The sequence below is a fragment of the Chrysemys picta genome, chromosome 2, assembly GCF_011386835.1.
Source record: "Chrysemys picta bellii isolate R12L10 chromosome 2, ASM1138683v2, whole genome shotgun sequence".
Classification (NCBI taxonomy): domain Eukaryota; kingdom Metazoa; phylum Chordata; order Testudines; family Emydidae; genus Chrysemys; species Chrysemys picta.
The window spans coordinates 256,615,330-256,641,762 of NC_088792.1; the positions used below are offsets into that span (position 1 = coordinate 256,615,330).

A 26,433-nucleotide genomic window follows, 5' to 3' on the forward strand; every position below is an offset into this window, starting at 1 on the left:
ACAAAAAATTATAAGAAAAAGGTCCCCATCCTTGTCCACACTGAGATGTTTCACAAGGATTGTGAGATGAACCCCTATATACATAGTTATTTATAGCCATTGATTATTCACGGGTGTTTAGTTGTTCAATAATGTTATCTTCTCTCTCTTTATATACTGTATAATATATGTACTCACATACACACATGTACACTTATTATGGATATTCTATCTGAGTGTCATAGAAATTATTTAAGTTTTATGTATTTCTTCTCTTCAGGTGATGAAGAGGGCAGCCAGGAAACAGCAGAATCAGATGGTGATGCACAATCAGAGAAACCAGGACAACTCATTGTGGAGACAGATGACTGGGATGGGCCAGGTAGGAGAAAACAAATTACAATCCAGAATGAATAATTTAAAATGGAGACTCTGAGAATGTTTTCCTCATGTTTCAGTAAGTAGGGTCAGTGTTGCATTGTTTTGTCAATGGAAAAAACTTCCTGTGTTCATGTGATGCCTTGGGATATCTACAGATAAGAGCTGAGGAAAAATGCTTCAGCAGACAGCTGTTCTGCACACGTCCATCTTGCATGAAAATTATACAAAGTAATGTTCCCATGATATTGCTACAAGAAATAAAAATGTTATTCCTTAACATTTTGAGGATTAAATGCAGGATTGGAGTTACCAAGAGGCTCCCAGTTCCATTGCTGCCTATGGCTGATAGTGCTTGCTTCTGTATTCTACTCTGTTTTCTGTGGCCAAACATCTGTATCTAGTCCCAAACGCTAAGCTTAACAAATGAATATGGCTGCCAATGATGTTTTCAAGGACTTTTCTTATCAGTTTTCATTTGATATAAATAATTTAACACACCCTGGTCATTGACTTCAGTGTTGAGAGAGAAACCTTTTGACTGCAATCAATAAACTATAAGAGCTTCATGTGTAAAGGGAAATATGCAGTAACATTTTCTGTTATGAACAGTAAAAACACTGCAAATACGTTATTGGAGGAACATTAGGCAGTATTACAGTTCTATGGGCATGCGAGAGAGAGCTCCAAACAGCCATTAGTTGTAAATAGGTAAACCTTGGTTTGTGTTGTAAAGATACATAAAAACAAAGGGTTGGATCCTACAGTCTTCACTTTGGCAAACCTCCAATTTAATTCAGTGGGATTTTTTAAGCTACAGACTGCAGAATTTGTCCCCAAATCATTGTATTTAATATATTTCTTCAATGCCAAGGGGAAAACATATATTTGAAGCCAAACATATCCTTAAAGTAGCTGTGTTTCTAAACAGAGAACATTCCCCTGAAAGGGATGAGCATCAGAGAAGAGAGCCATGAAAGTACTCTAGCAATAATTTATAATGCATTAACACTTTTCATTAGAAAAAAAAATCCTATATTTCAATCACATTTTCATCCTTGCTTGAATTTGCAAATTACTGTGTGCTGTGCATGAAGAGGAGAACTCCTGTGGTAATTTTCTGAAACCAGCAGCTGGAAAATATAATGCAAACAAAAATGAAGATACACTATATCTCTGATTATTATGATGTCATTTATAATGTTGTTAATGATATACACAAATATGTTTATATTCTGTACAAAGCAATGTAGTATTATATAAAAAAAGATTTGGTATTAAAATGTATTACAGTAAATTTAAAATTGCTTGAAAACCTCTTTTGAAAGGGAACAGCTTCTTCCAGCTTTTTACAATTTTGGAGATTGTCGTTGTTGCATTAAATTTACTCCCTTTAACACAGGAATAAAATGTCTCTTAAGAATCTTAAGTTCTGTGAATTCTTTGTTGCTATTTTATTTTTAGAACAAAATAAATGTACTTGAGAGTATAATTTTTATTACTGGTTGTTATTATCTTATGTGAACTAAATGCATAGGAATATTTTAGGGGATATTTTTGATGACAGCAAGAAGTAAAAGGTTTTGTTTTTTTGTAAGAAAATTCTTACGTAGATACTTGGTGATTTTTGTCCTGGATGTTAAAAGGGTAAGAAGATGCATTTCTTGAATTAAATGTATTATGACATACTGGAGATGAGGATAGAAACTGAGAATGAATATAAGGAAACTCCTTTTTGTCCTTAGAGAAGTGACCACCACTGAAATTTAATCAGAGCTTTAATTAATTTAAATATTAGTCTTTCACATTGAAATGACATGTTTGTAGCATAGAAGAGAATAAATATATCACATGCCATGCTCCTGCCTCTCTCTCTCTCGCTCTCTTTCTTCTAGTTCTTTCAATGAAATTCTGTATTCATTCTTTTGCTAATATATAAAAAAAGATAGAAGATTATTTTCAAACATGTAATACAGGAAAAATGAAAATAGTTTCTTCTTGTACAATTTTTGTGTAAATCTAGTGCTCATGAAATTCACTGGCTTGACAGTGCTGGAGAATGAAGTCTTTGGTTATTCAAAGATTATGTACCAGTACAGCATAGGAAGAGCCAGTACAACCTTACATCTCTCCCAATGTGCCTCTGCCCTTTCTGAGAGAATCCACCTCTCGGAGTTAGAGGGTGGCATCATCTCTATTGCCTGTTCAATCCTTGATCTCGTCACTGAGATGGAAGTTGTTAATATTACCAATTGTGGTGGTACTTTATGTGATACCAGCAGCCGTCCACTGAGAGCTGGATTGTGACCATCAAGGGCTATGGAATAGTCATTAAATTGTACCATCTTTATTTTGACCTAGGCTGAATTTTAAAAAATTGGTTTCTTTCTTTGTTTATAAAATTCACGGTTGTTTGCTGTGACATCATGGTGATTTGTAGGGTTCCCAGCTGCTGTGGGATTCAGGCTCCTGAGATATTTATTAGTATTTAACTTATAATTAAGGATAGGTCCCAATCAAAACTCCAAATCTGAAAATGCATCCCTTGTCTTTTTCTTTAAAAATATAATTTGCTTCATGAAACTGTGCCAATATGTCCAGAGACTTTAGCAGTTGGATGCATTTTTAAAAACAAAAATAATTTGTTTAAAAATTATTTTTTCCCCTGTAAATGTTCTGCAGTTACAGACAGCTCCTATTAGGCTTTTCTTTCAGCTTATAAGATCATTATCTTTACTGACTGTAAAACAGCTCCAGGGGGAGCCATCTTGGGTAAATGTATGTGTAAACTGTCTCAATATTAACAATTTTTGTTCCTCTATCGTGTTAAAATATTAATTTTTTTAAATAATAGAGGTCTCTCTGCAGATATGGAGGCTGGAGCAGATGGACTTTGTCCTGGAGGCTGTCAAGCAAGGGCAAATTCCTTAATTTTGCTCACACTGTCATGCTGCCTTATCTCAAATCTTTCTCACTTCTATTTGGACATATACTAAGGGACGTATCCTGCTTCTGTTAAAACTAATGGCAAAAGTCCCAGGATCACAGAGTTTGGGGAACATGATTGGACATTCAGCGTGGAAAATTGTATGTGAAAAAGATTTATGTTATTAAATGAGTGCCATGGTACGTACTATGGCTCTATAATCTTTATATTTAGGATATCAGTGTTCTAAGATAATAATGATCAATGTTTTAACACATATAGAATAAGATGGGGTTCTAGTTGCTGACTGCTACATACCACCAAATCACATGAGAAAACAGGATCAGGATGACCGTCCTAAAGTACTTATGTATAATTTGTAAGGAAAACATCTGTATAATCATGTGGGGCTTCAATATGAGTGACATATGCTGGAGATCTTATTCTGCCAACACTAACAGATCCTTGGAATTTTAAAAAATTATAGATTACAATTTCCTAACCCAAACAGTGTTGCAACCAACACAAGGGAATTCAGTATTAACCTGATCTTGACAGACAAAGAGGAGTTGATCAGAGAACTAAAAATTAGTGGTTGTTCAGGTGAAAGTGAAAATGACTTGATTACATTTCTTATGTTCAAACAGAATATCAGTAATACGTGTATTTGGTGCTTTAAATTGGCCAGTTTCAAAGTTGGAAACAATTATGAGCCAAATCAGCTGGGAGAAAGACTTTAAACAGAAAAATAGGAATCATAATTGGGAACTATTTAACAACATTTTACTAGATGCCCCAAAAAGCTATAATCAAGAGAGGAAAATTATACTGGATAAAAAACTAATCTGGTTTACAGGGAAAGTGAAAGCATATATATATATATATATGTGTATGTATATGTATGTGTGTGTGTATATATATGTATATATATGGGCTAGTTGATAGCAGTGAATATAAATTAAAGCTAGGAGTTGTATAAAATTGATAAAGGAAGCAAAAGGATACAAAAAGAAATCTATGGCTTGTAGAATTAGGGAATAAGAAGGATGTTTTCTTTGAGTATATTAGTAACAAAAGTAATCCTAACAATGTTATTGGTCCATTACTAGATGAAAATAGTAGAATTGTCAATAATATTGCAGAAAGGCATAAGCATTCAATAAATTTGTATTTGGGAAAAATCCAGATGATGTATTCCTATCATATGAAGATGATGAAATACTTTCCATTCCCACAGTAACTAAAGAGGATATTATAAAGCAGTGAGTAAAGTTAGAGATTTTCAAATAAGAAGGTTTGGATAACTTGCATTCAAGAGTTTTTAAAAAGCTAGCCAATGAACTCTCTGAGTTGTTAATGTTCATTTTCAATAAATCTTGGAACACTGGGGAAGTTCCAGAGGACTAGAAGAAAACTATTGTGCCAATATTTAAAAAGGGTAGAACTGACATCGATCTGGATGACATAATGGAACAACTGATGTGGAACTCAATAAAAATTTAAATGAACATAATGTAATTAATGCCAATCAACACTGGTTTATGGAAAATAGATCTTATCAGACTAACTTGACATCTTTTTTATGAGATTACAATTTGGTTGATAAAGGTAATAGTGCTAGACTTCTGTAAGGCATTCTGTCCTTGTAAGTAACATCTCTGAAAAAAGCATAAAGATCCTGGAGGATAGTCAAATGGGCATGATCACCCAATGGAACGGTGTGGCCTAAAGAGCTAATGTAATCCTTGGTCATATAAATGGGACTATTGAAGAGGAGTAGAAAGGTTGTATTACCTCTTATTTGACACTGGTGTGATAATAAATAATAAAACATTACTGTACATGCTCAGCTCCCTTTTAGAGCCTTAAATAAGTTTCAGATTTTCAAAAGAACTCAGCACCCGACACACTTAACTCTTTTGACAATTATCTATGTGCTAATATGGTTCTCATTACTAGTGAGGGTCTTACAGTTATTAATGGATTTTTTATCTTCATAATACTCCTCTGAGGTAGTGAAATATTATCCTAATTTTATGGATGGGAAACTGAATCATAGGAGCAGGTTAAAGTGACTTTCCCAAAGTTACACAGGAAGTCTGTGGATGTGGTACAAGTTGAACCCAGGTCTACTAATTCCAGTGCACTATCCACTAGACCATAGGTACACCCATCTGACAATGGCTAAATGGGAGCTGAACTTTCTTAATGTCAAATGGAATTATTCTCATGAGTAAAGAGGAGTATTTGTCCCCACATACAAGCCAAAAAAAAAAAAAAAAGGAAAATGCAGTTGAAGACTGATTTTTAAGGTTCTAGTTGATGATCATGTCTTACATAACCTGTTTATATCAGTATGCATATACAGTAGACCTTCACTGGAAGTCCAATCCTGCTTCCAGTTAGTCAATGGACGTTTTGCTGGCAACAGCAGCAGGAGCAGGATAAAGTCCTACTTCACATTAACCATGGTGAGGCCCAAAATGTATGTAAAATGATAAAACATAAGAGTTCTGTGCTACTATTAAATTTTTACTGAAAGGTGAGGAGAGTTGGTCAATATTTTTTACGAATTGTAGCGTGCTGTTTGAGTGGAATGCAGATTAGTGCAGTTCTACTGTATTTTGTACTCCCAATGGCACACATCTTCGCCCATTATAAAAGGTGGTTTGAAAAGTTCATCTTAATAGATGTACTGCAGCCTTCTCTGAATTACTGTGACTCTGTCCTGATTGTTGGGCTTACCCTGCATTATTTAGTAATACCAGAAACAGTTTGGGGTACAAAGCAAAGAAAGTGTTTGGTATAGATTGGAATGGTGGTAGACCACTGTGAGATGGAAACAGACACTAATGATACAGCCTTTTTTTTGTTAAACCAGTCCTAAGAAGGACTGGGAGATTACAGTCCTGATTTTGTTTCTTTTTTTTTTGACTGGGGAAATGTGGTAGATATAAGATCTGGGAAATGCTATTTGATGTAAATTAACAAAAATCCATGAAACATCGTTAACCATAGATATAGTCTGACAGTAAGAAGAATATTCTAAAGAAGCAGAGGAAATCATAGAATGACTGTGTGTTACTCTGACAGTGAATCGGTATTATCTCTACTATCAGATAATGCAGTTATCATTAATTTTCACATTTGCATTTCAATCTTTGGAAGGAAATGACTCTTGCCGGATGAAGATAAGAGCTCTGTACCACTATAATGAGCCATCATTTTATCCTGATGCTTTGTATCCATATGAAAATGAGGCTGGGTGGTGGTGTGGTATGTGAGGAGGAGGTGGGAGGGGGTCAAAGAAACATTATAACAAAGTGTCAAAATCACTACAGACTTTGGAGCCCTTTATGAAACAAGAGGCAGTCTAAATAAATCTTCTGTAGTGAAGTGGTTATCGGATTAAAAGAAGAAAGCCTGGCTCCCGTATTGCAGGAAAAACTGGAGGAAGAGGAGGAAAATTCTCTGAATCTTATTCCCTTAATCATTTCCACCACTAGTTTAGAAATGTGAAGAGGGCATGCAAACTGAGCATGGTGTGAGGGACTGTGATGATACTCATCAAGTTAATCTCTTGTGTTACAGGTCTGCTTCTGACACTTAGATACTATGATCATGGGTGCATTAGAAGCAGAAAGAAAGTTTGATGAAAGGGATGCCAATACATGGCTCCTACAAGGTTTGAGGGCAGCTGAACCCTGGAGCGCTTTTATTACATGTCCATAGTAACATATTAAATGGAGGTCTTCATATTATTTTCACATCGGTGTGCATAACAGATCGTAATCATTATTCACTGTTTCATTCAGTATAAACACTCATGTATAACACAACCTTATTCTGGAGCCTGAAGGTGCATCTGCACAACTCTGAACAAGGAGCTTCTTCTTCTCATCTTGACTGAATGAAACCAGTTGTTTGAAGAACAGTCTCATAATATCTTTAACTCTCTCAAAGGACTGTACTGCATTGGTAGGGACATTATAAAAGCACTTACTAACCAGACATTCTGGAATAAACAGGCTTATAACATAGCTGTAATCATTTGGGATATTTGATTTACTCCAGCTTTAAATGATCATTTCATATTTTTCTTTTGAATGAAAGACAAATATTTCTCACAGATAGTTTTTAAATTATAAAGATTTTACTTTTGTTAACAGTTATCACTGTATAATATTGCCAACACCAGTCATTCAAAACTCATGAGTCAGTCCCACTAAGAATCCTGAGATTTAAAAAAAATAAGGAGTCTTGGGTTCATTTTATTTGATTCTTAGTTATTGAAGCTTTAAGGTACATTGTGGGCCAGTGCGAATGACTCTATATCTTGGTGGTTAGAGGCACTCTCCTCATCAGCAGACGTGGGAGTTGAACAGGGATCACTTACATCCTTGGAGAATAATCTAATCTAATAATCTAAAAGTTATGATGAAAGTGGCCTTCCACGGCCACATGAGGCACCTGACTCCAGATAAGGGTCCCTGGCTGTGAATCCCAAGTAGAGATAAGCACCTCCCTGCAGAGTGGCTTTAGGTGCCTAATTCCATGAGAGCGGCAGAACTTAGCACACATTCCTCTCCTCAGCACCTCTGATTTCTATCTTGGGCTGCTTTCCACTCAACATGCTTGCTTTTGTGAATCCCATTCTTAGGCGCCTTTCTCTCCCCATTCGTTGTATAGGAAGCTACATGCTGAACCCCGGCTTTATGAATCCCGGTGATTTTCTAGGCATCTAATAGTTAGGCATTGTAACATTCAGTGTCACAACACCTAAGTCCCTTTGTAAATCTAGCCCTTTCTTATAAACAATAGCTGAGAGTCTCACATAGTCACATCACTCATCACTCTAGGACATTTTATATGGCAGGCCTGATTCTTTACCCTGCCACTTGGCATAGGCCACATTCAAAAGTTATTAAAATAGAAATAGATAAAGATAAACCATTTGGTAATTACCTACATTTATTTTAGATTTTAGTGACGGCTACAGGCCATATAAGACATTCACCCATTGTCTTATTTGAAGTTTTCTTTTCTTTGACTTGCCATGCTGGGGTATCTACTCTCCAATCAGTGGGTCATTGCTCTTCAGTGGCATTTCCCCTTGCCTGGGACAAGTACCAGCTTCCGCCAGACTTATGCCTCCCCAGCACCTCTTAAATGTAACTAAGTGGTTATACACCCATACATAAGTTTTTGCTGGACTGCTGCATTGGGGTCTGAACTCCAATTTGTGATTTGATGAGTGCACCAATATGTTGCACTCTAATCCCCCTGGTGGACCTGCTGGTGTGCACTAAATGTTCCTTAAGCACATTAACAGGACTACATCAATGCACACTAATGGAATCTGCGCAGGGGAATTAGAGCACAACATACTAGTGGTGCTCTACAAATTGAACTCCTGTAGTGTGGATGCTGGGGTTGTATAGACAAGCCCAAAGATTCATGGGAAGTCCACAGGATGGATGAAACTGTTCTGTGGGCCAGATACGGCTGCAGGCCATAGGTTTGACATCCCTACTCTAGGAGCTGGTGTTTTAAGGGAAACACCAAGTACTTTTAACATAACTCTTAACATTGCAGCTTTGTTCGTGTCAACAAGCAGTGGAAAGTGAAACTGACTAGAAACCAAAATTAAAGGAAATTGTCTATTTGCACTTTGTAAGCTGAGAGAAATGCAAAAGTCAAAGAAGCAGCAGGAATAGTGAAATGTAAATTAGATTTTTAAAATGCTTTCCATTTTAATAATTTTAGGGTCTGATTAGAAACAAAGGTAAGGAAACTAACCTTGAAATGTATTATTATTTTTAACCTGATAGTGTTCATTTAGCCTCTCTGAGCTTTGTTTTACCCATCTGTGAATTATTAATTTAAAGGATGTTTGATACTCAAAATACTAGAGGTAGATTGATATTTTAGAATCCACCGTCCCAGCCTGACCTACTAGTAGGAGGGTGCTTCCCATCATCCAGACACATAAAGTGCTGAATTCTATATGTCCCCAAGGCTGAAGACTGATGAAGTAGCTCCTTGTGTTGCTTCAGGGCTTAAGCCAATCTTTAACTGTTAGAGATCAGGATGAGACCTGTGTGTGTTAGGGGTAGGGGGAGGCAGATTATGCCACATCTGACTGCTATGAGGTTCTTACATCTTCCATTGAAGCATCTGATATAAATGAGCAAATTACTCTATTGTTGGTAGCATTTACTCTGGAGGTATAGATTTGCTGAAGACTTCACTGGAAAAGTGATGGGATAACCTTGGATATTTTGGAGAACATGATATGTGCACAGGGACTGAATTTTCAGATTCATTAGGTACCCCAATTTGGGCATGATGCCTTATATAGTAGGTACAGTGAAAAGTACAACTCCCTGTAGGTCACACAGTGAAGGACTCAGTCTGTGAAATTCTGCTGGGAATCAATGAACATCTGCATTACAATACATTGTTTCTTGTAGTTTCATACACCAAGGGACCTGCAGAATCTATCAGGAAGCTTTGCACTTTTCAGCTGTCTCCACTGTATTTTGGTTATAAAGGCAATGACATACTCTGGTAATTGCATAGGACTAGGAAACATTGTCTGTTTCTGGAAGCAGATGGGTTGAAGAATCAAAAGGGGCATGTAATTGGTCCACAAGTATTTTGCTCTTTGTTGTGTTTTTCTCATTAATTCTACCAATATTATTACACACAGAACACTGCACAGCAACAATTTGCCTTGAACAATTGAAGGATGGATATGTTAATATATTGAACTGTATACCCAATGTGGAGTGATTTACCAGGAAAAAATTACAGTCCAACTAGTGAATGCAAACAAACAGGAGATATGAGAGTGCCATTTCTTTCTTAATTTAGCAGTTCTTCTTCGAGTGCTGGTCCCTATGGGTATTCACTGTGGATTTGCATGCACTTGGTACGCCTAGGACTGGAAATCTTTAAATGGCAGTGTCCATTGGTCTGTGTCTGCACCCTTCATCTCATTGTACACCCACCCAAGGTCATAAGGGGTGACACAGACTGACTGCCTCTCCAGTTCCTTTCTACTACTCATGGTCTGGGACGGAATCATCCTGTGGCTGCAGCATTCTAATTTTACTTGAATTTTGACTGTAAATATTTGTAGATAGCTTATATATAAGTTAGTAGTTTAGTTGTAGTTAATGGGAATTGGGGGGTTCTCCCCTGTTGTTTCCCTGGCATTTAGGGCACTTAATATGCTCAGGGTCTCAGGCTTCAAACTCTGAATGTCCTGCCCTTGGTTCTTCCATTGCTTGCCTTGGGGAATCGCACATTCCATCAAAGTGTGAGATTTGCTGCCCCCTTCCTCCTCATATTAGGCAGTCTCTGGAGTTCAGACTCCACAGATATCTAATAGAGCTCTCCATGAGGCTCCTGTAAGATCTGGGACCCTCCTGCTCGCTGTCTCATCAGCTGGAGCTTCTGGGCACTGCCCTTCCAGCAGTGACACTTTCCAACTTGGAATCTTCCAGCAGGCCCAAAGACTCTACGAAACATAGGCATAAAAAGCTTAAGGAGAAGTGCCCTCATAAAAAGAGAACTGCATAAGTCCTCCAAGAAAAGATTGCCTCTTCCCCTTCCTTGGTACCAGGGAGACTGCATGCATGGGGAACATGGGCTGGCATTGATGGTACCAGGAGCTTCCGGTGCTCTGAAACTGTCCACAAAGATATGTAAGGATAGGAAGGGACATTCACCCTCCACTCTGGCAGTACTACACTGCATCAAGACCACCGTGCTCAAGTGCACATAGTGAACCAATCTATACTAAAGACCCTGGCCAGTTCTCCTGTGTAACTTTGTTATGCCCTTCCCAAGAGCTTGGCAATTTTCACAGATCCTGAGTTGGTGATCCTATCTGAACTACTTCTAGTGAGAGACATCACTACATATTTCACTGGTCCCAAGCACTAGCTGGGGATGCTCTGACACCATTGAGATGTTCTCACCAGGATGTGCCTTTGACCATGTTCCACAAGACAGACAATATGGACAGCCCCACCTATAGAGTCAGATGACTCTTACTCTGTAGATCAACAGGAGGTGGTGCTACTGATTCCACTGATGATTCGGACATAGGACAACAGCTCAGATGGGGTTTCCAAGGCCTCCTGGAGGACTCTATACCCCTGTGACCTATACTGTGGGGCCTGCCTCCATACTCATATGATCACATCTACTGGCCAGACTGTTGCTCCTGGGATCCATACCATTCAGTCCCAGCCTACGAGGACATGGAGTACCACTTTCAGTAGACATCGCCACCAAGAGAGGAATCTCAGTTGCTGTGGGAGCATGTGGGGAAGCAAGAAAAACTGAAGCAGTTGGTACCACTGGATCTGCCAACATTTTCTTCTTCTCTGGATGAGGTGGTGGCATTGGCCAGTCCCTCCTCTCCAGATGACTACAGGCAGTACCAGGAACTGCTGAAAACCTCCAGATTCCACTGGAAGAGATTCAGAATCCCCCATATAAACTTCTGGACATGCTCCACAGATCTTTCCAAGGTGGCCGTCCTTATTAATGAGGCCATTTTGGAGTCTAAGGACACTTGGCACACACACACTTGTGCCCTGACTCCAAAGAGGGCTGAGAAGAAATATTATGTTCTCTCAAAGATGATGTAATAACTGTTTTCCCAACCTAACCCTAACTTTCTAGTTGTCCAAGTGATCATGGAGTGGAACAGCTTTCACCAAGCCAGGTCCACTCCCTTGAACAAGGATACCAAGAGACTAAATCGCTTCTGCAGAAAGAAGTTTTTACCAGCCTATTATTCCATATGGCAAACTACTGGGCACTTGTGAAAATATGACTTTACTAATTACAAGCAGGAGACATGGCTTCCCGTGCCATGACAACTTTAGTGGTTAAGAGGTGGGCCTCTTGGCTAAGGTCCAGGCAACAGTTAATCTCCCCTTCAAGGATAACAGCCTTTTCAGCGAGAAAATCTATGGCATTTAATTTCCTTGAGGACTCTTGTACCACCTTCCATTCCCTGGGAATAGACACTCTAGATCACTGTAGAAAATATTTTAAACCCCTGGCGCATAGATCTTGGCCAGCTCCTGAATTCTCCTAACACTAGAAGACCTATGAGCCATCCAGAAAATGTCAGAGGGTGCATCTTGGCAGACGCACTGCACCACCGCCATCTCTGCTTCAGACCAGCTGCCTACCAAGAAGACATTTTGATGGGAGGCTTCAGAGCCATCAACCAGTCCTCTCACAACCAATCTTCACCATCCCTTTCTGTGATTACCTGGCTCATTTCCTTTCAGTGCAGCAGCTTGTCACCTAACACAAATGTCTTAGATGCCATTGCAGACATGTACATGATTGAATCCCTTCCCCTACTTCTCTAAAACCCTCTTCCTTGTCCCTATTCAGTGACTTCCCTCACGAGACTATTCTCAGACAGGACATGGACTCTCTAATCCAGTTAGGGCTACAGAGCTTGCACTTCAACACAGGGGGAAGGACTTTTACTGAAAATACTTCCTAATCCTCAAGATTCTTTATGACTTTAAATTGAAACAAACCGTTAACCTTCCTGTATTTTATTCAAAATCTCACAATAAAAGAGCAGATAGGAGACTGCACTCCTTTGACATGCAGAGCTCTGGCCTTCCACCTGTACAGGACAAGGCCCTTTAGAAGATCTTTGAGCTTATTTGTCACCGTTGTTGGTAGGATGAAAGGAGAGGCAGTATCTTCCCAAATACTCCCCAAATGGATTTCCAACTGCATCCTCCTCTGCTACGAGCTTGTGGGAGCCCTTCCACCTCAATCTGTTAGGGCTCATTCTATCAGTGCTCAAGTGGCGTTGGCGGTTTGCCTGCAAGAAATCCCACTCTTGGAAGTCTGTGGAGCAGCAACCTGAGGCTCTGTTCACATGTTTATCAGGCACTATGTCCTGATGCAAGCCTTGACTGAGGATGCTTCAGCAATCCTGCAAATGTGATGTAGAGCACTTAGTCACACCCGCTTCCTCATAAACACTATTTGGAAATCACCCACAGTGATTACCTATAGGGACCAGCACTTGAAGAAGAAAGGAAGTGACTTATCTCATAGTAACAGGAGTTCTTTGACATTTGTGGTCCCTATGGGTATTCATGTCCTGCCCTCCTTTTCCTCTGCTCTCCTCCTCTTTGGGTTTGTGGTAAAATAGGAACTGGAGGGGCAGCTGGTCCGTGCTATGCTTTAGGCCTTAAGTTGGGAACATGATGAGATGAAGGGTGCAGGTGCAGACCAATGGACACTGCCAATGAAGAATTTGCAGTCCCGGGTGCACAGAGCACCTGTGCACAGACAATGAATATTTCAGGGGAGACACATCTCAAAGAACTCCAGTTACTATAAGGTAAGTGACCTTCCTTTTTAGTTGGTTTCAGTTACATATCCTGTGTCTAGCACCTCATTAAAGAAAATATTTTAATTTACAAAAAAGGCTTTCCTCCTACATCTTTGAAAACTGTTTTTTTCTACTCTCTTTTAAGCCCTTACAACAGTGGTTGAAATAACCTAGCTAAAACAAAACACTTTATCATCAGGATCCATCGTACCTCTATTCAAAAGCGTCAGTCTGCAAATTAAATTTTAATGCAGTATGCCAATGAGAAACTAGATACTGTTATTTATGCAGTAAAATGACATGAATGATTAGAGAAAAAAAAATCATTTCTAAGTTCTAGATAACATGAGAGAGATAAATGGAAAGAACCGGCATAGGACCAAAGTCAGACATTTCAAAGTTTTAGTCCAGGCTCTGACAATGACTTCCTCTGAGACTTTGGGCAACTCATTAGATATGGCTATGCTGTGACCAGTGGCAAGTTTCCGAGCCTGGGTAGATTGACTCCCACTAGCTCAGCTTGAGCTAGAGCGCTAAACATAGCAGTGTGGACATTGTGGATCCCTCGGAGACTCCAGCTAGCCACCTAATCTCAGATCCAGGGGGGTTGGTGATCAGCTGTTTTCCAAGCTGTTAACTGAGCTGCAACGTCCACACTGCTCTTTTTAGCAGAGTCTGTCTACCTAAGGACTCACTCCGAGCTGCAAGATAGACATTCCCATTGGGTCCCTTATTTTCAAAAGTGTCTCTTCTAGTTTATTCAATTCTTGGGAGTCCATCATGAGGACTGAAGCTAAAGTTGGACAATTGTCTTGGTAGTTGTCAAATAATTGGGAACCAAAAGTAATGGACACTTTTGAATTTGTGCCTTATCTTCCTTGTCTTAGGACTGGATCTTGTGATATGCTAAATGCATCCTGCAAGTTCCAAGCACTCTCAACTGTCATTTACTTCATCGGGCATTGTGAGCACTGAGTACCTTGGAGGTTTCGATGCTTACTTTCACACTATAAAATGGAAATTTCCTTGCAGGAGAATGAATTGCATAAAATCATTGGGAATTTTGGTTTGACTTCTGCAGAAGGAGTGTTGGGTCCAGTCTTTCTAAGGCATAATAATGATGAAAATAGCTTTATAAGTAAATCAGTAAGTATTATTATATAATCATTATTTAGTATCCTTTCACTAACATGGCAAAATAATCAGAATTGTATTTAAATAACTGTCAATCCTCCTCCTATTGTAACTTACCATATTAGCTTAGATACTGAAATACTTTCAGATCATTATTCCAAAACCAAATCCAGAAGTATTGGAGAATGGTTATTAACATTCTTATACCTATAACTTGGTAAACCTAAAAGATAAGCCCCAAGGGCTTGGAACCTTCTTCAAATATGTTGTTGCCTGGAAGATGCTTTAAATATTTCAAAATATATTCAGTAATTTAAATTTTGTGCTAAATATATCCAGTGTAATTTAAAATTGGAATAATCATGAGGGAATATTTTTTGTGTTAATCCATCCCTGAAAAATGCTAGCATCATAACTTTTTGGTTTTGACTGCCACATTGTGTATGAATGGTAATGACTTTCAAATATGTGAATCTCTAATGCAGTGCAAATAAGTTTTTAATGCTCTCTGAGTGATTATAAAGTGCTGAGTTAATGTATATTAGGCTCTGTTTATACATAGGAAACACATCCATGACAATGTTTTGCTGTTGTGGATAACCACTCCAATATATTTGTTACTGCTGGTCACTTGTTTTCATGTATATACAGGCACATTCTTGGAAATCCTTTATTCTGTGCTGTTTCTTGAAAAAAACCTGAACCCTCATTTTAAAACAGAATCCTAAAATACCCACCTTTCTTCACACGCCCCTTGCTCCATTCCCCCAGCATTATAATAAATCTGAATAATAGGAATAATCAGATTTTATTTTAAAATAAATTCCAGGGGATTTGCTACAGATAAAAGTGAAAATTTGTCACACGGGATTATAATTTAGGCCTGGAGTAATTGGTGCAGGATTGTTCCCTTACATATGATTTTTTTAAAAGGAAAATTGATATAAAGCACAGCAAAGATTATGACAATAAAGCCGTAGAAACTATGCTTTTAGTTAAGAGGAAAGGTAGGAGAGATAAACAAGTTGGGGCTGATTCATCACTGTGTCACTGCAATTTTATTCCAATATAATTCCATTAAAATCAAGGAAGGCACAGCAGCATATAACTTCAGTGATGAGTTTTTGAGTATATTAAAAAGATTATATATACTAGCAAGATTTTCAAAAGTGACTAGCATGTTTGGATATGTTGGTTTTTGGGGGCTCAACTTGAGACACCTTAAAGGAGACTGACTTTCAAAGTGGGGGGTGCTAAGCACTTTGTAAACTCAGGACTCTCTAAGAGATCTCAAATTGGGCACTCAAAAATTGAGGCACCTAAAGTCACTTATCAGTTTTGAAAATCTTGGCTTCTATAATAAATGTAATCTGATCTATTATATAGTATCTATGTAAAGTGACAATATACTGACCACCTAGCTGTCAGCTTGCCTCCAATACAGTTTTCCAGGTCGGATCTAAAGTACATCATTGTAATTACTTCAAATGAAGTTTAAACGTGTAGGAAAGAAAACTACGGTATATTGTTTTTAACTTTTTAGAACTTAATGGTTTTATAGTTTGACAAAATATAGTGATTTGTCTTTGATGGACTTCCACTGACTTCAGTGAGCTTTGTATCAGGTTCAATATTGCCTTGCTGAATGTTCTTATTTTTCCCAGTCATTTATAGTATTACCATTGCTCAGCCTTTAATGTAGACTACTCTTAAGGTGCATGGTGGGTCTCAACTTTTCATGATAATTTCCTTTAAGAGGTTCAAAAGTGTATTTTCTAGATACATGCCAACTACTTCTAGCAGCAAAGAATAACAGCTATTTTGGTTTGTTGCAGTCTGATAACAGCTGGCATTTAACTTAATTACTATATCCAAAACATTTTATCCATCACATTTTGAGCCTCTTCCAAGGAAAATTATTTTTCTCTCATCTTGTCTTGTCACTCCTAATTTTAATAGTCACAACTCATTTAATTTTCTTTCGTATATCTTTGCACAAGAGTGAGTGAATCATTTGAAACCATGGAACAATGACATAGGGTTATGACAGGGGTGTGAATGGGAGAGGAACAGTACAGAATTTAAAAGGTATATACATTATAGAGCAGGGGTAGGCAACCTTTCAGAAGTGGTGTGCCGAGTCTTCATTTATTCACTTTAATTTAAGGTTTTGCATGCCGGTAATACATTTTTATGTTTTTTAGAAGGTCTCTCTCTATAAGTCTATATTATATAACTAAACTATTGTTGTATGTAAAGTAAACAAGGTTTTCAAAATGTTTAAGAAGTTTCATTTAAAATTAAATTAAAATGCTGATCTTACGCTGCCAGCCTGCTCAGCCTGCTTCCAGCCTGGGGTTCTGTTCACGTAGGCCAGCAGCGGTGTGAGTGGGGCCTGCGGCCAGGACACTGTCTGGCAAGGGGCCGGCAGCCGGGACCCCAGACCGGGGGTGGTGGTTCAGGGGTCAGGGCAGAGGGCTGGGGTTGTGTGGAGGATGCAGGGCAGAAAGCTGTGGGGGGGGGTTCAGGGGTCAGGACAGAGGGCAGTGGGGATGTGGGGGGTTCAGGGCAGAAGGCTTAGGGGTGTGGGGGGGTTCAGGGGTCAGGCAGAGGGCTGGAGTGTGGGGGGTGTAGGGCAGAAGGCTTGGTGTGTGGGGGGGTTCAGGGGTCACGGCAGAGGGCTGGGGTGTTCGGCTCGTGGGGGTGCTCCCAGCTCCCAGCCTCCTGCCCTGTGCGGCTCCCGGCAGGGGGCAGGAAGGGATATGCCCTGTTCCACCCCCTTCCCCAAGGCCCATCCCTACCTCTTCTCTGCCTCCTCTATGGAGCAGGGAGCACGCTGCCACTTCTCCCCCTCCCCGTCGCAAGGGCCATCAGCTGATTGGCGCAGGGAGGGGGAAGAGGAGGGGCAGGAAAGCACCACGCCGGGGGAAGAAGTGGGGGAGGGGGGAAGCTTGGCTGCCGCAGGACCAAGCTTCTGTCTCCTGCACCCGCAGGGGAGAGCAGTGGGCGGGGGGGCTGAGTGGGGCTGGGAGCCGGAGGCAGAAGCTTGGTCCTGCGGCAGCCAAGCTTCCCCCCTCCCCCACTTCTTCCCCCGGCGTGGTGCTTTCCTGCCCCTCCTCCCCTCCTCCTCCTCCACTCACTGGGCAGGCAGCGTGCCACTCAAAATTGGCTTGCGTGCCATGTTTGGCACGGGTGCCGTAGGTTGCCGACCCCTGTTATAGAGGATGGGACACTGTAAAAGTCCTTTTCCAAAATCCAAGAAGTGTTCTTGCATATAAATGGGGTTCGTTCAAAAACATGACCTGGCAGAAATAAGAGACATTGAACTCTTGTACTAGATAACTTAGAAATTACACTTCTGGTACTTTAATAATTTTGTGTGGGAATATATAACATTGCAGAAAACGCTTTTTTCTCCAGCTGAATTTAGCAATTAAATTGTGCTTTTCATAAATAGATCTTAAAGTGTTCTACAGAGAATGGTAAGCATCATAGGTCACATCCAAAGCTCATGGAACTCAAAGACTCCTATTGAGTTCAGTAGGCCTTGGATCAGGCCCTATTTTACAGATAGGAAAAATGTCCAAAAGTTACACAGTGAGTTTTTGGTAGAGACAAGATTAAAACAGGAGTTTTTGGTAGAGACACCTAGGGTATGTTTACACTACGAAATTAGGTCAATTTTATAGAAGTCGATTTTTTAGAATTCGATTTTATACAGTCTATTGCATATGTCCACACTAAGCGCATTAAGTCCATGGAGTGCGACCTCACTATCGCGGCTAGCATCGACTTACAGAGTGGTGTACTGTGGGTAGCTATCTCACAGTTCCCACAGTCTCCGCTGCCCACTGGAATTCTTTGTTAAGCGCCCTATGCCTGATGGGGCAAAAACTTTGTCGTGGGTGGTTTTGGGTACATGTCGTCAGGCCCCCCTCCTTCCCTCCCTCCTTCCGTGAAAGCAACGGCAGACAATTGTTTCGCATCTTTTTTCCGGGGTCCCGTCCGCCAGACCTGCTCAGCCCGCTGCCTGCCTGGATGATCGGAACCCCAGGCAGGCAGCAGGCTGAGCGGGCCGACGGACGGAGCCCCAGACTGGCAGTGGGCTGAGCGGCTCAGCCCGCTGCCGGTCTGTGGCTCCGTCCGCCGGCTCCTACCAGACGGGGTCCTGCTCAGCCCCGTTCAGCTGGCAGACCTCGGTGAGGTCGATCAGGGGGGTGCCTGGACAAACATGGCTATCCTCCTCTTAGAGCATCGAATGGGTTACTCCAGGTCATTCTCTTCTTTAAGTTTCGTCTCATGGTGATTCAATCCTGCCTGGAATATCATGTGAGCTCGAGGCTTCTGCCTCAGGCTGCTCTCCCATCCGGCATTACCATGCGGTCGCACCTACCCCAGCCTGCCCCTTGCTCCCATGGCTCATGAAGCCTGGACAGTAGTAAGGAGCAGTTCAACTTGTGGAATGACAATTCCAGAATGAAGGATTGCACTCTATGGGCCACGTTAAGATTATTTCAGAGTCCTAGATAGCATTTAGTCCCTATAAAAGGCTTCATGAAAATTTCCCCCCGCCCCTAACAAAAATGTTAATTTATCAGAGCAGCTGAAAGGGTAAGGAACCCGGGACTATTATTTAGAGAGAGCTTTCATATTATTTAACTCATAATTGATATAATTCAAAGTAAAATTTCACAGCGCGGTCTGTTCTAAGACTAAAAATGCAGGAGGGGAGTCAGAAAAAGGAACAGTAACCTGTTTCCGTCCGGTTTCAAACGAGGGATGTTTAATGTGTTAGGTGAACGTGATAACCACTACACTATAGGGCTTCTCTTTTTTTGCCATAGACTTTGCCAAATGCACAGGAATGTTTTCTCTAGCTACAGAAGCTACCTAATGCAATGTCTATATCTATGGCCTTCCTGCTCACAAAGCGGTCATGCCCCCATCCAACCTGACACAGTGCCGCGTGCATGTGACACAGCGATCTGGCTCGGGCAGGGTCGCTAGCGAGGCATGATACTTTTGCCCTTAAGCAAACAGCAATTCTTTCCTGGCCTCTGCCACTGAATGCCTCCATGCATTACGCTGTGCCCTATCAGTGCAGGAGGACTGCATGAGCTCGGAAAATATGTCATCGCAAGTGCGGTTTTTTTGCCTTCTAATCTGCGATAATCTCAGGGACGGAGATGATAAGGGGAGCGTAGAAACATTCTGGGGGGAATGCATGGTCACCTGTGTTGCTGAGTGCTGCTGAGTTCGCCACGCTGGCCAAACAGGAAATGAAATTCAGAAGTTTCCGGGGCTTTTCCTGTGTATCTGGCTAGTGCATCTCAATTCAAAGTGCTGTCCAGAGCGGTCACAATGGAGCACTCTGGGATAGCTCCTGGAGGCCAATACAGTCGAATTGCATCCACACTACCCCAAATTTGACCCGGTGATGTCGATTTCAGCGCTAATCCCCTCATCAGGGAGGAGTACAGAAATTGATTTTAAGAGCCCTTTAAGTTGGCAAAAATGGCTTCGTTGTGTGGACTGGTGCAGCGTTAAATCTATCTAACGCTGCTAAATTCGACCTAAACTCATAGTGTAGACCAAGGCCTAGAATCATACTTAGTTTACTAGACAACACCTTCACTGACTATATATTGCAAATCCACTGAATTTAAGGTAATTTGAGAAAGGTTTTATAAGGGGGAAGGAGCTAACATATGTAATAGTCTAAATTTCGTTTTTAAAAAGACACAAAATCCTTTGGTTTTTTTAAGGCTGAAACAATAGAGCTGTGACCATGTAAAAGTTTTGTTATTAAAGAAATAGCAACATAAATAGATTAGTTCACCATCTGAGATAATGGTTTTGCTAATTGTATCTAGAGGCTCTGTATCTCAATTTTAATAATGTACAATTTATTGTCTGTTTGGCTTTCTGTTTCTGATATAAAGAGGGGAGAATCACCTGTAAATGCAGCAAGTCATTCCATACTACTTTCTCCATTTTTCAGCCTCTGGGACCAAGGTCTTAGAGACAGCTAAACTGTAATTTATCCAAAGCTTGGACATATCGAGACCCTTATCTAAAGAGCAAGATTATATATTTTCAAAAGAAAAATCCTGACTTAGTAAAACTGAAAACATTCATTAATTAGAAGTCATAATTGCAATTACATGGTGAAATTAATTTATCATGAAAATAATCCTATCAGTTTTCCTTTCTGGAAAAATGGAAGCAAATGATTTTAGGAACTCGTATTGCTTAAGGCTGATATTAGAGTGATACTGATTCAGAGTGAATGAAGAAATCACTGATTCAGAGTGAATGAAGAAATTTTCAAGATCTGAAATTCTGGGACTGCAGCAGTGATAGCTCATATCAGGTGAAACTCGTACAATATATGAACTAATACACATACATACATGCACACAAATAAAAGGAAAGTGAAACCCAGACACTTAAAAAGTAAATTGAAGATAACAGCACATAATTCATAACAAAATGCATGTAATATAGCAAATATGTCACAGTATTTGTAACTCAAAATGCCTTTCCTGCCCTCAGGCTATTTAGACTTCCTTGATATTCAAATCTTAATGTACATTAAAATGAATTTAAGGAGACCCACCATGCTGGGCCTCAGGCACACTTAGCAAGTAGAGCTCCTTAGGGATATCACTTTATATATACATTTGCAAAGATGTTATAGACATGAGCATATCCTTTGATGACATCATAACTGTGAAATAGCACTTTATTTTACTCACCAGCAGTCACTAGATGTTTGCTTTATCTATTACATTCAGACAGTATGTGTGTGTATAAATAAAGAATATTAAATACTAATTGCAGTAATATGACATGGTTAGCTAGGATTCGTTTGCACTTTGTATTTCATGTGAAGCCCTATGGCATTCAGTGACACTATTTTCAAAGTAAGGTGTACCAAACATGACTAAGTGTAGCACAATCTGGCCCTAGATGATATGCTGATAGGCACTGGAGAAACAGCTGGGTAGATAAATCACCAAATTCAGGAATTACTTAGGATATACACAGGTGTAATTGAAAGCAGGATTTCATAGATTTTTAACCTATGTAGCTATTTTACATTTATATAGTGTCTATTAAGCCATAAGTCTCTCAAAGCACTTGATGAACATACATGGGTGAAACTCTGGCCTTACTGAAGTCAGTGGCTTTATTGCCTTCAACGGGGCCAGGGTTTTACCTACATGTATCCATTAATTATGTAATATACATACACATAATACCACTGAAAGACCTTTGTAGGGCAAAAGAAAAAATTGGCCAAGGTCACTATGGTGGTTTGCAATGTCCACACTCAGCAGCCAGGACCTTGTTTGTTAACGGGGAAGTTTTCAAAGGCACATAGGGATGTTAGGTGTCCAGTTCCTACTGATAGACAGTGGGAGTTGGGCACCTGACATTCCATTGTTCCTCTGAAAATTTCCTAAATTGCCATTCAAAAGTATCAAGACCAGTTTTTAATGTGAAAGGATAAAGAGTAGAATCAAACCTCTTGCCTATTAAGATGTGAACCCATATTTCCAGGTTGGCCAGGCATTTCCAGTTTTGAATCTGGCTCACTACCCATGTTCTTCAGTTAAAAAGCATTGTCCTGTTCTCTTATTAAATAATGGTCTTGGTCTTTTAGTCTCCAATCCCGGAAAGCATTGACAAGTTTAATTTTATGCATGTGAGTACAATCCTCTTGAAGTCTATGGAACTACTCACATGCATAAAGTAAAGCACAGGTGTAAGTGTGTGTAGGATTGGGGCCTTAGGTCATAAATTCTTTTGGGCGAGGGCTGACTTTATCCTTGTGTCTTCTACTGCATTGAATAAGTTGTCAAGAAATTAATAGGCCCTGAATTCTAAAATATGCTAAAGCCCCTTTCTGCTGCTCTGGCAAAGTAAAATGGCCTGAAAGTAAATGTAAATTACTTTGGTGCAGTGGAGAATTCAGGCTATAATGATTAAGGAATTCAGATGGCATTGTAACTTCTTGAGCTTCCTTCTTTTTGATTGCAGTGTCATCAGGATCTTGACTGCTGCATAGATTTACTTGATTTTCTTGGTCTGTATTTTATATAAATAAATGCTATTGCAATATTATATTATTAATAAGTTTTTGTTAATATTTAAAATGTCTCTCTGCCCTCATTCATGTGCTTTTTTTTAAAGGATGCTGTTTGTTAACCTAAGAAGTACTGAAAAGTAGAAGATTAATCTTAAAAACAATCTACAAGGTTTAAATGCAATTTTACAATAGCTGTGAATAGTTTATTGTTGATGGTGGGATTGTCACATCAGAAATAACACAGTTAATTATTGTACAAATGAAATGAACATAATCTAGTTCATTTAGATTCTGCAGTCCTGTTGGTTTTCTTGGGTTAAAGAAAACCATTCATATTTCATGACAGTGATTATAGCTCAGAAATATAATGCTGTGATGGTATAACACATGAGATATGACCTTATTTTATTCGGTGGTGGTAACATTTTTGCTATAACTGTTATTTATGTAAGTGAATATGAATGTAAATGTTATGAATAGTGACTGGTTTGGAGGGAGGAAGTGATAAAATATTGCCCAAAGGATAGAAAACGACTGTGATGTACTGTGTCCAAAACCTTCTTGAGGGCAAATGTACTAGTTAATATTTGTTTTATTATCGTTTACTATTTTTTCCCCAAGAAAAGTGCCATAAATCTGACTGGGTTGCTCTTTGAAACAGGATGTGTGTGAAGCAGCAGTGGCTCTTAAGTTTTTGAAATAAGTGCATCTGATAATGTGCAGCAATCTACAACCTATTTTGTTTTTAATTATGAGTTAATTTTCCAGGCAGTATGATAGAATCCTGAATGGTAGAATTGATCAGCTGGTGCTCTTCCACTCATTGTTCTGAAAGAGTGTTAGGTAGTTATTGCTGGAACGGCATCAGGTGACCAATTTTAATTGTGTGCTAATGGTTGAGTGGAGTTAAAGAAAAATGCTCTATTTAATTTAATATTCTCTCTGTCCAGATTTAATCCTTTTAATTTTGGCCCAGGCAGCTCATGTTTTTCTTTAATTTAAATTTTTCTCCACTTTCCTGTACAAACCCTTACCTTCTCCCTGATTTCCCCCCCTCCATCTCTACAGTACTTTTATTAAGAAAACAAAGACAAAATGCACCAAATGCAAAGTGCTCCACTTAGGAAGGAACAATTTCAGTTTTACACATACAGAATGGGAAGAGACTGTCTAGGAAGGAGAATGGCAGAAAGGGATCTAGGGGTTATAGTGGACCACAAGCTAAATATGAGTCAACAGTGTGATGCTGTTGCAAAAACATGATTCTGGGATGCATTAACAGGTGTGTTGTGAGCAAGACACGAGAAGTCATTCTTCCACTCTACTCTGCGCTGGTTAGGCCTCAACTGGAGTATTGTGTCCAGTTCTGGGCAACGCATTTCAAGAAAGATGTGAAGAAATTGGAGAGGGTACAGAGAAGAGCAACAAGAATGATTAAAGGTCTAGAGAACATGACCTATGAAGGAAGGCTGAAAGAATTGGGTTTGTTTAGTTTGGAAAAGAGAAGACTGAGAGGGGACATGATAGCAGTTTTCAGGTATCTAAAAGGGTGTCATAAGGAGAAGGGAGAAAACTTGTTCATCTTAGCCTCTAAGGATAGAACAAGAAGCAATGGTCTTAAACTGCAGCAAGGGAGGTTTAGGTTGGACATTAGGAAAAAGTTCCTAACTGTCAGGGTGGTTAAACACTGGAATAAACTGCCTAGGGAGGTTGTGGAATCTCCATCTCTGGAGATATTTAAGAGTAGGTTAGATAAATGTCTATCAGGGATAGTCTAGACAGTATTTGGTCCTGCCTTGAGGGCAGGGGACTGGACTCGATGACCTCTCGAGGTCCCTTCCAGCCCTAGAATCTATGAATATGAATCTATGAAAATTAGGCCTGGGCTGCTAGTTTTAGTCAGGTAACCCTTATTCAGGTAAGTGGTCCCATTAAAGCCATAAAACTACTGATCTGAGTAATGGTTACTTATGTAATTAAGGCTTGCAGGATCTGGCCTTAGTTTTGTTCTCTTTTATAAAGTTGGTCTAACATTACTTACTCACTCCATTGTTTTCACTACCCTTTTTGTTACACTTGAATCTCAGTTCACACACAGGAACAGCAGAAGAAACAGTCTGGTGTTCTTACTGGAACAAATACTCTATAGTTCATTTGCTTCCATCACATGATTCACACAAAATCCAGGGGACAAAGAGCTGGTTTCCCAGATTTGCTAGATTATATATTACATACAGTTATCACTTCCCTAATCAAGTCTGTTTTATTCCTGCCTCTTCTTGTTCCTTCTCTTTCCTCTGATCTTTCATGTTCTCTTACCATCTCCTTTATGCCCTTATTCCAACTTCATCCATTGCCTTCTTTTTACTCTGTTCTGTATTCCCTTTCCTCTTCTCACACCTTCTATTTCCTTCAGGCCCATTAAAGTTTTTTTTTCAATGTGATCACATTGGCATCCTTTCTCCTTGAGTACCCTATACTCATAGAGAATATGGATTTTCTTGTTATATATCCCAACTGTACCCTTCCAATTTTTCTAGTTTGGATGGATACAACTTTTCCTCAGGAATTCTTTGTGGAATTTGTAGCAAGAAAAGCACATACAGCTGCTGTTCTGTTTTTGCTGTATTTTCCAAGAATCAGAACATCTGTTGGTGCTCATTCTGCTGTTCCCTCTGCTATCGGAATACACACACACACCTCAGTTTAATAAAAACACCACAGAGAAAAATGAATGTTATGAAACTGGAAGGAAGTTTACAGCAAACAGTGGATTATACTGGTGTTATATAGCTATCTCATCAAAAGTTAGCAAATGCACAAGACCTTTTGCAGTTTTCAATTTGAAAGAAAATGATTTCATTAGAAAAAAAAGAAACCATCAGTCTGGATGCTGGAGAATGCCGGAGCCTGATGAAACCAGCTGAAGAGACAAACTGAGTGTACAGATGCAGATTAGGCTTCAGAAGATGAGGGTGTAAAAGGGATTTAATGGTAGGATGGATTATAGAAATCCTTGTAACAATGTTAAATAATTATAGTTCCAGCCGAGATCAAAGCAGTGCTGATTGAACCCCCTCAAGCTGTTAACACGGAGTATCGTGAAGAAGAAAAAAAACCTCTGAGATTGGTCAGACTATGCTGACAGTGTCCTCTGATCTGTAGAAGTTCCAGCTGTATTGAAGGTACAAGTTGTGGGGGGAAGAAAAGATGGAAGGAAGAACTTGTCAGGCTGAGTAGCGTATATAGGGATTTCTTTTTCTGGGGGAGCATATTAAAATTAAGATCAATGGCTGTTTGCACACTGAGTGAAATTGCTATAAATTTGTACCCAAATGGCCTCTTTCCATATAGAAAAACATTAGATTTGTTTAGCGAAACTCTGGCCTTTTTACAGAAAATGATTAGGCTCTTTTCTTTTCCTCCTTTTAAACTACAGGTCACATATGCATATCTGCCAGAAACACCTATTGGTAGTGATAACTGGATACATTTCTTTGTGGCAGTGGCATTTACCCGATGGCA

General features: G+C 39.6%; 1 protein-coding gene across 13 annotated transcripts in view; it reads left to right on the top strand.

Annotated features, from left to right (window-relative positions):
- The window catches only part of ZFPM2 (zinc finger protein, FOG family member 2), a 440,553-nt gene that overhangs the window by 123,040 nt on the left and 291,080 nt on the right, over nt 1–26,433 (top strand). For all 13 annotated transcript variants that reach the window (XM_065586012.1, XM_024105210.3, XM_065586006.1 and 10 more), the window contains one exon: nt 260–361. In XM_065586012.1, coding sequence (XP_065442084.1) covers nt 260–361 — 102 coding nt within the window. The remainder of the gene's footprint in view (nt 1–259; nt 362–26,433) is intronic.